Source organism: Catharus ustulatus, chromosome 1 (assembly GCF_009819885.2).
Source record: "Catharus ustulatus isolate bCatUst1 chromosome 1, bCatUst1.pri.v2, whole genome shotgun sequence".
NCBI classification, from domain to species: domain Eukaryota; kingdom Metazoa; phylum Chordata; class Aves; order Passeriformes; family Turdidae; genus Catharus; species Catharus ustulatus.
The window spans coordinates 138,263,868-138,277,715 of NC_046221.1; the positions used below are offsets into that span (position 1 = coordinate 138,263,868).

General features: G+C 37.8%; 1 protein-coding gene across 4 annotated transcripts in view; it reads left to right on the top strand.

The window, feature by feature from the left end:
- CPQ (carboxypeptidase Q) overlaps positions 1–13,848 on the top strand; it is a 142,083-nt gene that overhangs the window by 30,861 nt on the left and 97,374 nt on the right. For all 4 annotated transcript variants that reach the window (XM_033076138.1, XM_042779865.1, XM_033076147.2 and 1 more), the window contains one exon: positions 1,065–1,272. In XM_033076138.1, the coding sequence (XP_032932029.1) occupies positions 1,065–1,272 (208 nt within the window). The remainder of the gene's footprint in view (positions 1–1,064; positions 1,273–13,848) is intronic.

A 13,848-nucleotide genomic window follows, 5' to 3' on the forward strand; every position in this document is an offset into this window, starting at 1 on the left:
GGATTTGTTATTAGTTTCAGTTTCCATTGATGTATTTTGTGACTGTTAGGTGAAATGTACAACACTAAAACTTCAGACATCCATTACTTCTTCTAGATTTAGAAGCAAATTACCGGCCCATGTTGTTAAGCAGTCTCTATTTATCTCTGTAACCAATCAACAAAATTGAATTTTAAGCATTGTGGTCATTTTAATGAATTACTTCTCAAATGCTGTGAAATATAGTTCCTCAATTAATGTCCTTAAAAGTTAGAAGGATTCTCTCTCTTGTCTATAACATTCTTTTTTTTTTTTTGAGTAAGATGAAACTATCTTTTAAACTATTCCAACTATTAAAAACAAAGATCTGGGTGGAATCTAACTTACCATGTATGAATAGTCCTGCACAAGAATCTGCCTGTGTTTTCTGAACTGGGAAATATGGATTCCTGGAAAAAGTCTCAGAAGGAGATCCAATTGTAGTGTCATATTCTCATTACTTAAATATGAAGATGATATTGTTATTATTGTTATTATTGTTATTATTATTGTTATTATTATTATTAAGCACATTACAAAATTTGTTGACACTGCAGAGCTTTAATTTAATTTATGGATTAAATAATTATATAGGAGTTACAGTCTAAAAATATGGGCTTCCAGCTGTCTTATATTAAACTAAGTTGTTTAGCAACATATCAAAACATTTCCATGAAAAGATTACTATCTTTTTTTTAATTAATTCCATAGGCAGCTTTTGCAAATGTTTTTGTACTATAAATGATTACAATGAGGCATGAAAGCATATGCAGAGAACAAAATCCCCCTTCTTGCCCTTCAAGTTATGTTTTAATACCAGCCTGATAGCACGGTTTACAGAGGTGTATGTATTTGATTATGGTTCTATCCCATCTCTATAGTACTGATCCCTGATGAAGCATTTCACATAATCTTCCTTTTTCAGGAAAAAAAACTAATGCTGATTTCCTGAGTTCTACACAGTCCATGCTCTTCTGTCTGTCAGAAGTGGCCACAGTGGAGCTATGTAAAAGCATTGCTAAAACCACTGTAATACTTTCTTTCAGGAATAACAGCAGAAGTCATAGTTGTAGCCTCATTTGATGAACTGCACAAACGAGCTCAGGAGGCCAAGGGGAAGATTGTCGTCTACAATGAACCTTTCATCAGTTATGGTGAAACTGTGCAATACAGGTTACAGGGAGCAGTGGAAGCTGCTAAAGTTGGAGCAGTGGCATCCCTCATTAGGTCTATTGCTTCTTTTTCTATTCACAGGTAAGAATTTTTCTCTTTTCTTCCTGCAACTCACATTTCAATATTAGCTGAAAAGTCATTTCTGGGCAGGCATTTTTGTACTCTGTGACTTAAACATTGCCAGTTATGAGTGGGTGTTTGGTTTTGAAACTATTGGCTTCACAATAGTTCTTTTCCCTTGTGCTTTGTCATTCTTTCAGAATGTTTTCTTTTTTTTTTTTTTTTATTCTTGATCCAAGTTTTGTATGATATTTGTTTTAAAGAACTTTCTGCATTCTCAAGGCTGCCATAAATATTCTTAGAAGAACCAAAACAAAATGTCTTTGGTAGCAACAGGCTGTCAGTGATGATTTGAACTGATCATCCTGTGTGTTTGACTACAATGTATGTGTACAGTTTTCAACGTATTGTTAATTTTCCTAGCATGAGGTTGACTTGTACTAGATGAATGAGTAGTCTGCTTTGAACATAATTATTTAGAACACTTTAGTACCAAGGTTTATAATTCTCACATTGCTTTTTAAGTAAGGTATGTGGAAATAATGATTTTTTTAAAATGTAAATATTTTTATATTTCTTAGTACATTATTTGTTTATCCCTGTGGTGTTACATTACTGAAATCATATATTTTAGTCTTCTGGTTGGTAACAGAATTCCATTTTTATCTGTAAGTTTTTTCCAACTCTGAAATCTTACACTTAAAATGCTTATCTATTGTGAAAAAGACTAGTTGAGGCATAGAGAGGAAATGGAGAAGGGTTCAGCCATATAGTGGAAGGCTGACAGATGTGCACTGTCCTTTAACACAGTATTTTTAAAATCTTACACTGTTATTGGTGACCTTAATGCCTGCAGTGATCTTTGTGTGGGAGCCTGCTGGCTGTCATAGGGGTTCTGGTCAGGCAGGCTCAGACTGCAGAGCTGGACTGAGGACTGGGTCAGGACAGGCCCATCTGCCTGCCCACCCTCCTGTTCCTGAGCTGCAGCCTGAGCAGGACTGGCAGGGCATAAGTGATGCCAGACACACAGTTTGACTGCTTCAACTGTACAGCTCTGTTAATAAAGTCATTTACATAAGACACAAGAAAGATATCCAGTTTATACAAGAGTTGCTGTATTTTGTAACATTCTTTCTTTGGCAAATACGCATTTAGAGCAATACAGGATTATTTATTTCTCCCCCTATTGCTCGCCCAGTAACTCTTTACCCACAGAGGAGTCATTGGCAGTAGCTAATCTGTCCCTGAATGTGTGTCACAACATAACCTGGACTTGTGTTCTGTTCTAGTAACACCATGGTTTCTTTTTGATCTCTGCTCCTAGGTTTTCTTTCTGCAGAAGTCTAGGCTGGTAGGCCTTTCTTGAGGCTGGAACTGGGAACTGACTTGGGAGGCATTTTGAGGCATGCTTGAGTCCACTTCTTCGGAGAGAACATGAGTGGTCACACCTCAGCAATATAAGTGTGCAAGCTTCTCCATTTGTAATGCTTCAGAGAATCAGAAAAGTCAGTGAGCCAACTAACTATTGGAACACATGCAGGGAGCAGCTCTGCTGCTTCTGTAGTTGCTTGATAGCATTTTTATATACTTGTCCTGGTTTCAGCAGGGACAGAGTTAATTTTCTTCTTAGCTGTTACAATACTGTCGTTTGGATTCAGCATAAGAACAACACTGATAACACACTGATGTTTTGGTTGTTGCTAAGTAGTGCTTACCCTAAGTCAAGGACTTTCCAGTGTCTCATGCTCTGTGAAAGAGGAGCTGCACAAGAACCTGGGAGGGAGAACAACCAGGACACCTGACCTACATTGACCAAAGGGATATTCCATACCATAGGATGTATGTTCAGTATGAAAACTGGGGTGAAGGGAGGAAGGGAGCTTGGCTGGAAGGGGCCAACCACTTCTTGGGAACAGGCTGGGCATAGGGTGGCAAGCACTTGCATTGTGCATCAGTTGTTTTTCTTGGGGTTTACTTATTTGCTGTTGTTAGGGCGATTTTTGTAATTAAAGTTATATTTTTTAATAATATTTCACTGTGTTTTTTCCATACTGTTTAACTTAACAGTCCTCAACCCATGAGTTTTTGTGTTTCTTTTTCTCAGTCTTCTTCCCATCACACTCAGGGAAATAATGAGCGAGCAGCTGCATGGTACTTAGTTACCAGCTGGGGTTGAACCATGAAAATGTTCCACGTTCCCCTAAAGAAGTCAAAATTACCTGTTAAAATGCTTTCTGAAATATGAAGCACTTGAATTCAGATACTATCCAAACTATTACTAGTGTATTTCTTGGTTTCAAATAAAGCTCTTAACAATGAACAGATAGTGGAATGTGTTTCAGAAACAGTTTTACCAAAAAAAAAAAAAAAAAAAGGTTTCAAAATAGCCTTATTTGGTATCATCAAAGAATATTGCAATCTATGTGTTGATTTTCTGAAAACCAGAAGATGATCTGTCCTGTCCCTAGTTAGGATGCTATGCAGGATTGTTCAATTGGAAGTTACTGTATCTTCTGTTTGCTGCAGTATTTATGAAAATGCATTTAGTTTGTAATAAAAAGCTTAGAGGTGAGGAACAGAGGTGGAGACTGAAGGAACTGGCATTACAGCTATTTCAAGATTGAATGGAAATAGATGCCAAATGCATATTTATTTAGAAGTATTGAATCCTTAATTGATACTGGGAGCAGAGGTGTCACTCCCAAAAGCAATTTCAAATGTAGATACTGCTATGAAGCTTTTTTTTAATATGTACTTTTTGTACTCTCTTAAATTACCTTCACTTATGGTTTCTTTGTTTAATATGGAATGGATTTGTTAATGTATTTTTTCCTGTAATACAGAAGGTACTCAGGTCCAGACCCTCCCTTTGGTTACTCAGTGATGACTAGATCTGTTTCTCTTATTTTTTACAAGTAGGTATTGCTGTAGGCAGGCTGGATTTTCTTATCTCCGTGCATTTTCCTATGTTTTCTTCTAATCATCAGCTGTGTGTCTCCTTGTCTGTCCTAGCAATGTGCTGTGCTGGATGGACTGTGTGCTGGATGTGGTGCTTCTTGTCTGTCAGTGTCTGGGGCACTCTTTGTTCAAGTCACTTGCCTTTTTAATTGTCTGGTGGGAAATACTGCCTTGCTGCAGGGAGTAGTGTGTTAGAAGGGTGAGAGATGAAAAGTAAGAAGGTAACTGTAATTAATAGGTAATTGGTGGAAGGGTCACCCTCCACTAGACCAAGCTGCCCAAACCACATCCAACCTGGCCCAATTCTTCCTCCAGGGATGACGCATCCACAACTTTTCTGGGCAACCTGTTCCAGTGCCTCAGCCCAGTCATGGTGAAGGATTTGTTCCTAACATCTGATCTAAACCTGCACTCTTTAGGTAATGTGCAGAAAAACCATGCTGTGAAATGCCGGTGTCCATAAAGGAGGCAGAGGAGTCCTGCAACTTTATTCTAAAAAAGGGAGAGAGTCCATTAGGCCATTCCCCCTGGGGTCTCTCTTGAAGTTTTGGAGGATGCAACCTCCTTTTATCCTAAACTCCTGACCATGTGTTGCCCTCTTCCTTTCCACACTGATGAGGTACCAGGAAAGTACAGCCTTCTCAAACTGCCTACCACATATTTCCCCACAAACATGTATTGTCTTTTTCCCCTGAAGTTGGGAAGTTCAGGCTGTCTGGGTTTTGCAGGCCCATCAGAAGTTCAGACCGTCTGGGCTCTGCAATAGTTCGTGTGGACACATTTCTCCTATTACCCTAAAGTTAACTGTCTGGGTTCTGTAACAAACTTGGTGGCTTGATTTTCCTGGAGACATTAAGATGCATTTTGAAGACATTAACAGCCATTTCTCCTAAAGATCACCAAAGCCACCCTGATTGGTTCTTTCAGACTCAGTAATTCCTGAAGACATTAGCATCCTATTTCTGCCACCATTAGTGAAGACCCCCATGCATTGCATGTTGTCTTGGTGCCTGTAGAGATACAAATTCTGGGATGATACAGTAGTTTTACTAGGATTTTTTTTGCTTTTTGGTTGGCTTTTGTTTGGTGGGTTGGTTTGGTTGGTTGGTTTTGGTTTTGGTTTTGTTTTAATAGCAAAGAGATGCATTTGGCCCTTTAGATGAATGGTCTGTCTTTGAAACAGTACCTTCCTGTTGTGTCCTGAGCCCTGAAGGCTCCTTTCCCTCCTGTTCTGCCCTTCCTTCCACTATGAATGCCAGTATACCCATTTTTTTGCTGCTGTCTTAGGAATCTTTCTTTGTGTGATCCATTCTGCTGTCCATAGAGGGGAAGCAGTGGCATGCTGAGTAGGCAGCATCTTTGCACCAGCTTGGGGAATGCACAAAACATAAGGGCAACAGGAAGCAGTGTGATGATTGTAGAGATGCAACAGTAGTCATGCAGCATGACTGAAGAAATCAGGAAGTGCCATTGATTATTTGTGATCATTTTTCACTTACTGGATTAGACTAGGAACAAGAATTAATTGTAGGAAACTTCTCAATGAGAGACTGTCCTAAAGCAATATTCTGTGGCAATGGGATACAGCAGTATTGTCTCCTGGTCTACTAAGGAAGCAGGAAACAAGGAAAAAAAACCTTATTTAAGGTCTAACAAGAGAAAATAAGAGCAGCCCATGTTTTATAAGTCTCTGGGGAGCTTGTGGAAATATTCTAGTTATGTTTTATAGCACTGTGCATGTTGTCTTGCTGCCCTTAGAGATATGAATTGGTGGTGTGCTGTGGGGTTTGCTCTGCACTTAGATGCTTTCCCTCCAGGATGTCTGTAAATTGTGTTGACTGACAATTTGTTAATTTTTACTTTGCTTCCTATGTCCCCTTCAGGCCAACATGCCAGACTGAATTCTGCAGTGCAGTCTTTCTGCACTGGCTTTTGCAAAGCCTAGCTGTCAAAAGGAGACTTAGAAGAAGTCATTAGAAGAAATGGAGCCTATGTTTTAGGAGATGATCATATTTACAGTGTGTTCTTGTTATTTGCACAGCAATTAAGAAGTCAAATTTCAGGTAACTTCATAACAGTAAGAAATGATTTTTTAGTCCCAGTCTCTCTTTGGCTTTTACCAAACTTTTTTTCTCTTTTTGCTTTGAACTGTATAACTGGGATTTGGTAGATTTTTTGTGTTTCCAGTAGATGGGGTCTGATGTGACATCTACAATCTCTGTGTAATTTCATATTAATATTTCACCTGGCATACTTGTATGAAATTAAATAACTAAAATGGTGATGAGACTAATAAGAGCTTTCTGTTCCTCCTCCTAGTTTTGACTCCTCCTGTTAAGGTATATGTTCATGTAATTGTGAAGAGTTTCATCCCTTTAGTGTGTAGTGATACAAGCAATGTCCTGTAACTTGGTAGAGGTAGATAGAGGGCTGGTAAAATCTTTTTTGATAGACTGTTTTCTAGAAAGATGCTCTGAGGATAACAGCTCTATTGAAATCCTGGCTTCCTCACCATTAGATTCCCAAGGCAAGTCTTTAGCAGTGTAGATTTTTTTTCTTGTCTTCTGGACTTTCCCAACGTTAACAAGTCACACATTATGTTGGCAGCTGGATGGCCACTCATATCACAGTTAACTCTGATCTTGTTTGAGTACCATGAGCACACACTGTTTAGGTTTGGAGTATTCTGCAGTTATTAAGTTTTGTTCCACCTTTGCTTTACTGGTTCATGTATATAAAGATGTTCAGTGTATAAAACTTCCAAGTTTTGCTTTTATGTACTTGTCCATAAGGAATTACAGCTATGCTTGCTGTGGGTTGAGCACCAGGAACTTCAGCAATTTCCCATGATTTCCTGTTTCTCCCCAATCAGCTCTATCTTTCTTCAGTGCTGCCAATCTCTTCTGAGCCTGTATGAGTTGTGGTGCCTATGAAAACCTGTTTGTAAGTTCAGAACCCTCTGACATTATTATAATCTCTTCACCTATCAACTTCAGATTTATTTTAATGTCCTCACAATATTCAGTTTTCTTGATTACACCCACAAGCGTCTCACTAGTATGTGGTCACCATATTTGTGGAGGATTGAAGAAAAACGTGACAACACAAAGGCAGATAATGATTATAGAGAGGGATCCAAGTAATGTAGTGCCAGTGAGCTCATTTCTTAATCTATGTATTTATTTTCAGCTGCTGATAAGATCTGAGAAGTATGTGGACTGTTATTTTGTTTCTCTGTAATCCTTCACGTTTCTTCTGTAAAAGTGCAGTAACTGTGGACTTTATCTGGAGTGTTCATATCCAGAGCACACGAGCATTTGGCGCTGGACAAGTGGCAAAGCTTAAATAGTCCCAGAATGTTTGTGCCAAAATGCTACAGAATTGATGTTTGAGGTGTCCTAGCCTAATAGTCTCCCTTCTTCATTAAAAAAAAAAAAAAAAAAAAAAAGAAAGAAAGAAAAAGAGAGAGAAAGAAAGAATAAATCCTCTGTTTCTTCATGTATTCTGGGATTACTTTTAAGGTACACAGCACCTCCCTTTTTAAATTTTAGTCTAGGCACTGCTGAAACAGTTGGTACAGAGGTTTATAATATAGATTCACTTGCCTATCCAATTCTTTTTTTCATGTATTTTTTCCATGATTTTTATGGTTTTCCAGTTCTTATTTCCCACTGAGTATTGTTTCTGCTTCCTCTATTACTCAAGATACTTTTTCTGAATCTGTTTGGCATTATTCCTAATTTGGTGATGTTACTAAAATTTGTCTACATATTGCAAAACCATTTCAGCTTATATTCATTGAAGTTTTATTTAGGAAACATGTTGTATGTGCTCTAAAGTCCCTGAAGTACTTTTTTACTCTTTTCAAGGTTTACGGCTGATTTCCAAAAGTGAACACAGGTTTTCACAGGGTCTTTGGCTGGATTTCAATGCATGTATACAACATAAAATTTTATTTTGATATATAGCTTTTTACTTATGCAAAACAAGCAACCAAATGTAGGTGCTGATTTTAAAATACATTTGATTGCTAGTCAACTGTTAACACACACAATCTCTCTGGTCAACACCCTAGGCATGCAGAGGATTTGGAAATGCAAATTCCTCATTTTGATTTGCCTTGCTTGCTTAAACATGTGATGAAATGTGTATGGTTTATTCCAACATATTATGATTTCTCTTTACAAGAATGCTCTTTTTTTTCAGAGAACAGGTGGCCTCTTCTTTCTGCTGTTACTTCCACTTCCCACAGTCTTACTTGTGGCTTGTCCATATGGTAGGGTATTTCTGTGTTCTTTCATTAGATGTTGTCTTCCCATAGGATGGCCTCACCCTGCTGTGTTATCTTCACAACAGTGCATGTCAGACATTTAAGTCCTATTTGTATGATTAAACCCTTGTTTATGGTGCACAAATTTTGAATTGTGTTTTTAGGAAGTCAGAGTCAATTGTTCCACAGTTGTTGTTTAGAATTGTTTTCTAGATGTAGGCTGGTGTTGATGGCCAACAGTAATAAAGGGTTCTTCCATGTAGAAGCAATGTCTTGTGCCTCAGAAGTGTAACCATTTCAATTACTTTAATCCTTTTCTCCAGATTTGTTTTCCTCTTCAAATCCAGTCAGTCACCTGCATTTCTCTTATTGTGTCCATCTTGTTGCATCAAATACTAATGCTTTTGTGTTGCCTGTAGGGTATGGCTAAATGGTGAAAATCCTTCTCCATCTGGTTTATTAAATGAGAGGTGCCAGCTCCTGTCTCTGCTCTGCCAGTGATGCCAGCTTTGATTACTTGCTTGTTGTCCACTCCTTCAGGCATCTTATACTTTTCTCTGCTTTTGTTTCTATATTTAGGACAATGGTACAAACCTAAAGCTGTAATTTTGTTCTCTTCCAACTTTGCTTTTTAAATCTGAGTTTTGTTCGGTATTTATAGATTGTTTCCTTTGGCTGGTTGGGTGAGTAGAGTCTGTGACTTCTGCTAAACTGTTTCACCTTGCCTTTATTTTCTGGTCACTATCCCTACTTCTATACTACTGCCTTTGTTGTCTAATGTGAATACTGCAAATACCCAGTGAAACAGAGATGGGTTGTCCCTTAGATGCTCCTGTTCATCATCATCATTATTATTAGTAAGCAGGATTAAACTTTGACTGCACTTCATGGCTTTTTAATCCATTGTGAATGCAAAAGAAGAATCTTTTTTTTTCTAAGAAAAAAGAGCAGAAAGGAACCACATCATTTCTGACATATTTCTATTTGTATTTCTCCACATTAATTTGCCTGTGACTGTGAAGCACACAAAAATACCTCAACAAGAAATATTAAAACTATGTACTGCTTAGCTCTGAAAAATCCAGATTGATTCTAGACATTTGTGAACAAAACAAGAACAAAAGAATGCTTTTGTCAGACAAGAGAGAGTAATTGTGTGAATCAATTAAACCCCGGAGTTCTGAAGTTCCATTCATCACTCTACCTTGTGCCTCTGTGGGATCTTGAGCAGGTCACAGTATTACCTCTCTCTCCCTGTTTATAAGCAATATTAACATTTATTGAATGTTAATTTAGGACAGCATTTGTACATTGTTTACTTTAAAGAAGACAGCATTAAAAGTCAACTCTTCTAAGCTGTCTTTAAGTAGTCAGGAGTAGATTCTGCAACAATGTGCATGTGCCAAAACCAAGCAATGGTTGTATCACCACGTAACAGTGGGTGACTACTGCTGATAAATAATCCATTATATAACCATGGGGGGTTTTTTAGGTTGATTGTTGAATTCTGGTAGATTGAGATTCAGATCTGTGGGAAGGCTCTGGTGGGAGGTGGATGACAGAGAATACAGTTTATTATGTAGGAATATTGTATTTTCAATTGTAAACGTTTAAAAATAATTTGTTGATGGTAATTCAAAGGTTTTGAGTTCAATTCAGTATTAACTCACCACGAGAGAGTTAAACCCACTGAAAAGAGCACAATGGAGCTGGAATTTTAAAAAAGTTAAAGGCTTTTTCTTAGTAAAAGTTTTATATCATCAGGAACAACATGAACATTAGAAATCAAGTTTTGGGATTCAAATGAGATTTTGCTGAAAATCTGAGTTTTAGAAAGAGTGAATTCCCAGGAGAGATGTAAGGCGGTTTTAATTGTTCTGTAATCTGTGTACTGCTTGCACCTCTTTAGGAAGTAGTTTGTGATCTTTCGTTGAGGACAGTTTTTGTCTCTGTCTGAGTATCTCTATCTGCAGTCTCTGTAGAAGGAAAGAACAATTTTTGGGCTTCCAGTTTTTTGCAGTTGCTGTTGGGGAGACACTGGAATGCCAGAAGTTATGTGAAGGGACCAGGCAACTTGAGTATATGCTCTGTGTCTCCATAAAGAGCATTAGAGGCATGTAGGTTTGTGCTCAAGCTCACAGACCTTGAGAAGGGACTCAACACTGTCCGCATGCAGCCAGAATCCTGGGCAGCCGAGTTCATCTGAGAGACCATCCAAGGTTGTAACGGCACAAAACTATAGGGATTTTTTCCCCTCTCCTTTTACTTAGTTTATAATGCTGATGATCTAGGAAAATAGAAGTGGTGTGCTGCAGTGTCTGAGAGAATGCTAACATTTCAGTCTTGCCAGAAATGCAATGTGAATAGGCAGACCCATGAGAAAATGTTAGCAGAGCTACTTGGAATAATAAGTGCAGCTGCAACTTATGTTTTTAGAAGTGTAACTGTTTCTCAGTGTCTAAAATTAGGTTTCAGTCATGCAAATCTTTGTATGGTACTTCTGAGTGACAATCAGTGATGGATTCCTTTAACCCTTCCATTACTGAGTGGTATTTTTTATTCCTTCACTATTTTAATTTTACTTGATGGAGTGGCTTCACAGCTAGTGAAAGGATGCCAAAGTCCAGCCAATTGCAATAGGATGACAAGAAATTGGAGAACACCAGTGGATAGCATTAGACTTGTAGGTGATTTTTGTCAATGGAAGTTTCCTGAGAAATGAAAGAATTCCATTCAGTCCTCTAGAATCTCCCATATAAGGTGTCTGAAGGTTTTAGTTGTGTTTAGTTTTAGTCCAAATATATTTGTGGCAGAAATTTTAGCCACAAATGCACTATTATTTCCAGCTCCACATGAGTTTTTCAGGCCATTACAAAGGTTAACAGGGAGAAGAGCTTGTGAGCTGGACAGTCTGACTGTCATGGTTTCATAAGGGATTCAACATTTCCCCCAAATGTTGGACAAATCATGAGCTTCCAAGACAAGTTGTTTAAGCAGTGTTTTTGTAGCAAAGCTGCTCAACAGTTTCATAGCTCTGGCAGCAAGAAGTGCTGCTGTGTGATTTGCAGTGTATCCTGGGTCACATCAACCATCAAGGTGAATAGTTCTGTGGTTGGATCAGGGATCAAGCATCTTTACCTTAAAACAGTAGTTTTGTTAATACTGGTATTAATCAGTGTATGGGCTACATCACAGGATTCACCTGCCAGTCAGTGAAATTAGTTTCACAGAGATGAAATTATTAAAAGCCCACTTTGAGACCTGAGTGTACAAAGGCTTTGCAAACTGCAGGGGATCTTTGGGCTGCATGTACAGAACAATTGTTTTGATAAATAGTTATGAATTGCACACATTTGGGGTTTTTTCTGTAGAATTCAGTATCTGTTAAAAGACAAGTTAGATTTGAAACTAGTACAATTTCCACTGAGTAATTTAAGTAACTCCACTATGCTTACATTGAAGTGTAATATAGAGTATTTTAGAGGAAGAAATTTTAGCTTGACAGCTGCAAGTAATTCAGCCTGTGTATATTAGCTTGTAAAACACAGTTCTGCTTCTAAAAATATATATTATGCACTTCTTTCTAAGTAGGTGTAGTTTTTTTTCAAGACTTTCTGTTTATAGTGTTCATGAAGTTATATACATGGTCTCAGTGTTAACAATCATTCACAATCAGGAAGATAATTTTCTGGCACAGTGTACTTTATGGGGTGGGGGAATAATAACTACTTAGTACCTGAACATTTGGAAGAAAATTCCTATTTTTTATTCTGTTACTGTCTTGCAGTGTTGCACTAAGTGATGCTCAGTGTTTTCCTGTATTGAGCCCTAAGGCTGCATTACCAGGGCTGACTCATGTTTCTGGTGTGCGTGTATATGCCTGTGTGTGGGAGACCTTTTCCCTCTCTGCTACTCCCTGTCTCTAATGAATCAAAGACTTGGGAGGACTGATACGGTACCCTCAAAGCTCTAATGCTTCCTCACACCTATTTGTGCTTGATAATTTTGATGTAAAAGTTAATTATAATAATGAAAAACATCATTAAATGGAGATGGTATGAAGAGTAGGTCAGTATTTTAGACAGCTAACTCCTAGTTTGTTTTTGTATTGCTAACCTTGTGATGCTTCTTTGTCCGATTTGCTGCTTTCCAAATAAAGAAAATGAGGGGGGTTTGTTGTTTTGGGATTAATTTATTTTTTGTTTGTTTGGATTTATTTATATCCTTTCTGTGGCTATAAAATATAACATCTGTTCTCAGTGAGGTTTTTTGAATTTGTTCTCTGTGCACATTGGTCTCTGGTGTTAGAGTGGGTCACTGAAGATATAAATAAGACTTGTGCTCAAGGCTGAAAAGCTAGGAATTCAACAACAACAAAAAATTATAAACAAAGCCTATGAAGCCAGAATTCTTGCAGCTGCTGGCAATTTGGTTTGCCAGTGGTGTTCACTCCAGGAGCTCTCTCCTAACGTACCTATTGTAGTGTGCAGCAGGCAGCTGCATTCTCACAAAGCGGGGATGCAAACACAGAAGGACAGAGCCTGGTGATTCGTACTGAGCAGGAGGCCAAACAGGTATATGACTTAAATAGTTCCCTCAAGATGTCAGCTGCTGGGGAGTCATCCTCATATCTGTAAGATCCAGCAAGTTTCTTTCAGTTGAAGAGCAACTGATGCAAGCTTTCATTTTCTACAGATTCTTGGAAAGTTGTTCTACTTTCCCAGCAGTTGGATAGTCCCAGGGCAGAATTCATTGAACTTCATTTGATCATTTTGCTATTCAGAGTTATTTTCTGCTTCTTGTTTGGCAAACCATATCTAATCCATGTTATTTTTTTAAATTCTGTACTTATTGGAGAATTCTCTTGATGCTTGTGTTACTTGAATATTATAGTGAAATATAAACGTGTGTGTAAATTATATTCTGTAACATAGGACATATGTAATTATGGCAAAGCTATTACGCTTTTTTTGAAAAACCTAATTTTATTGAGTGCCTAGAAATCACTAAATGCAGTTTTCTAAATGTTAATTTAAATGGAGTTCATATGGTAACAGAATGTGTTCTTCTTCAAAGGGAATTTTCCTTGGTAAGGCCAGTAGCTTCTGGAGCCTTTCTTATGCTCCATTACACTCATGCTGATGCTGCACCAGTTAAAGATTGGTGCAAAGAAATCTGGAAGAGACATTGTGTGGCTGGAGTCCAGATATTCTAATCTCTGTAAAAGACTACTATTTTATTTGTACTATTTCATTTATTTATTTATGCTATTTAATTCTATATTTGTATAGTATTTTTACTCTGCTGTTTCTTAAAATTTTCTGCGTGTATTCCCATTTGGTTTTGAATTTTACAGTCATGATATCTTT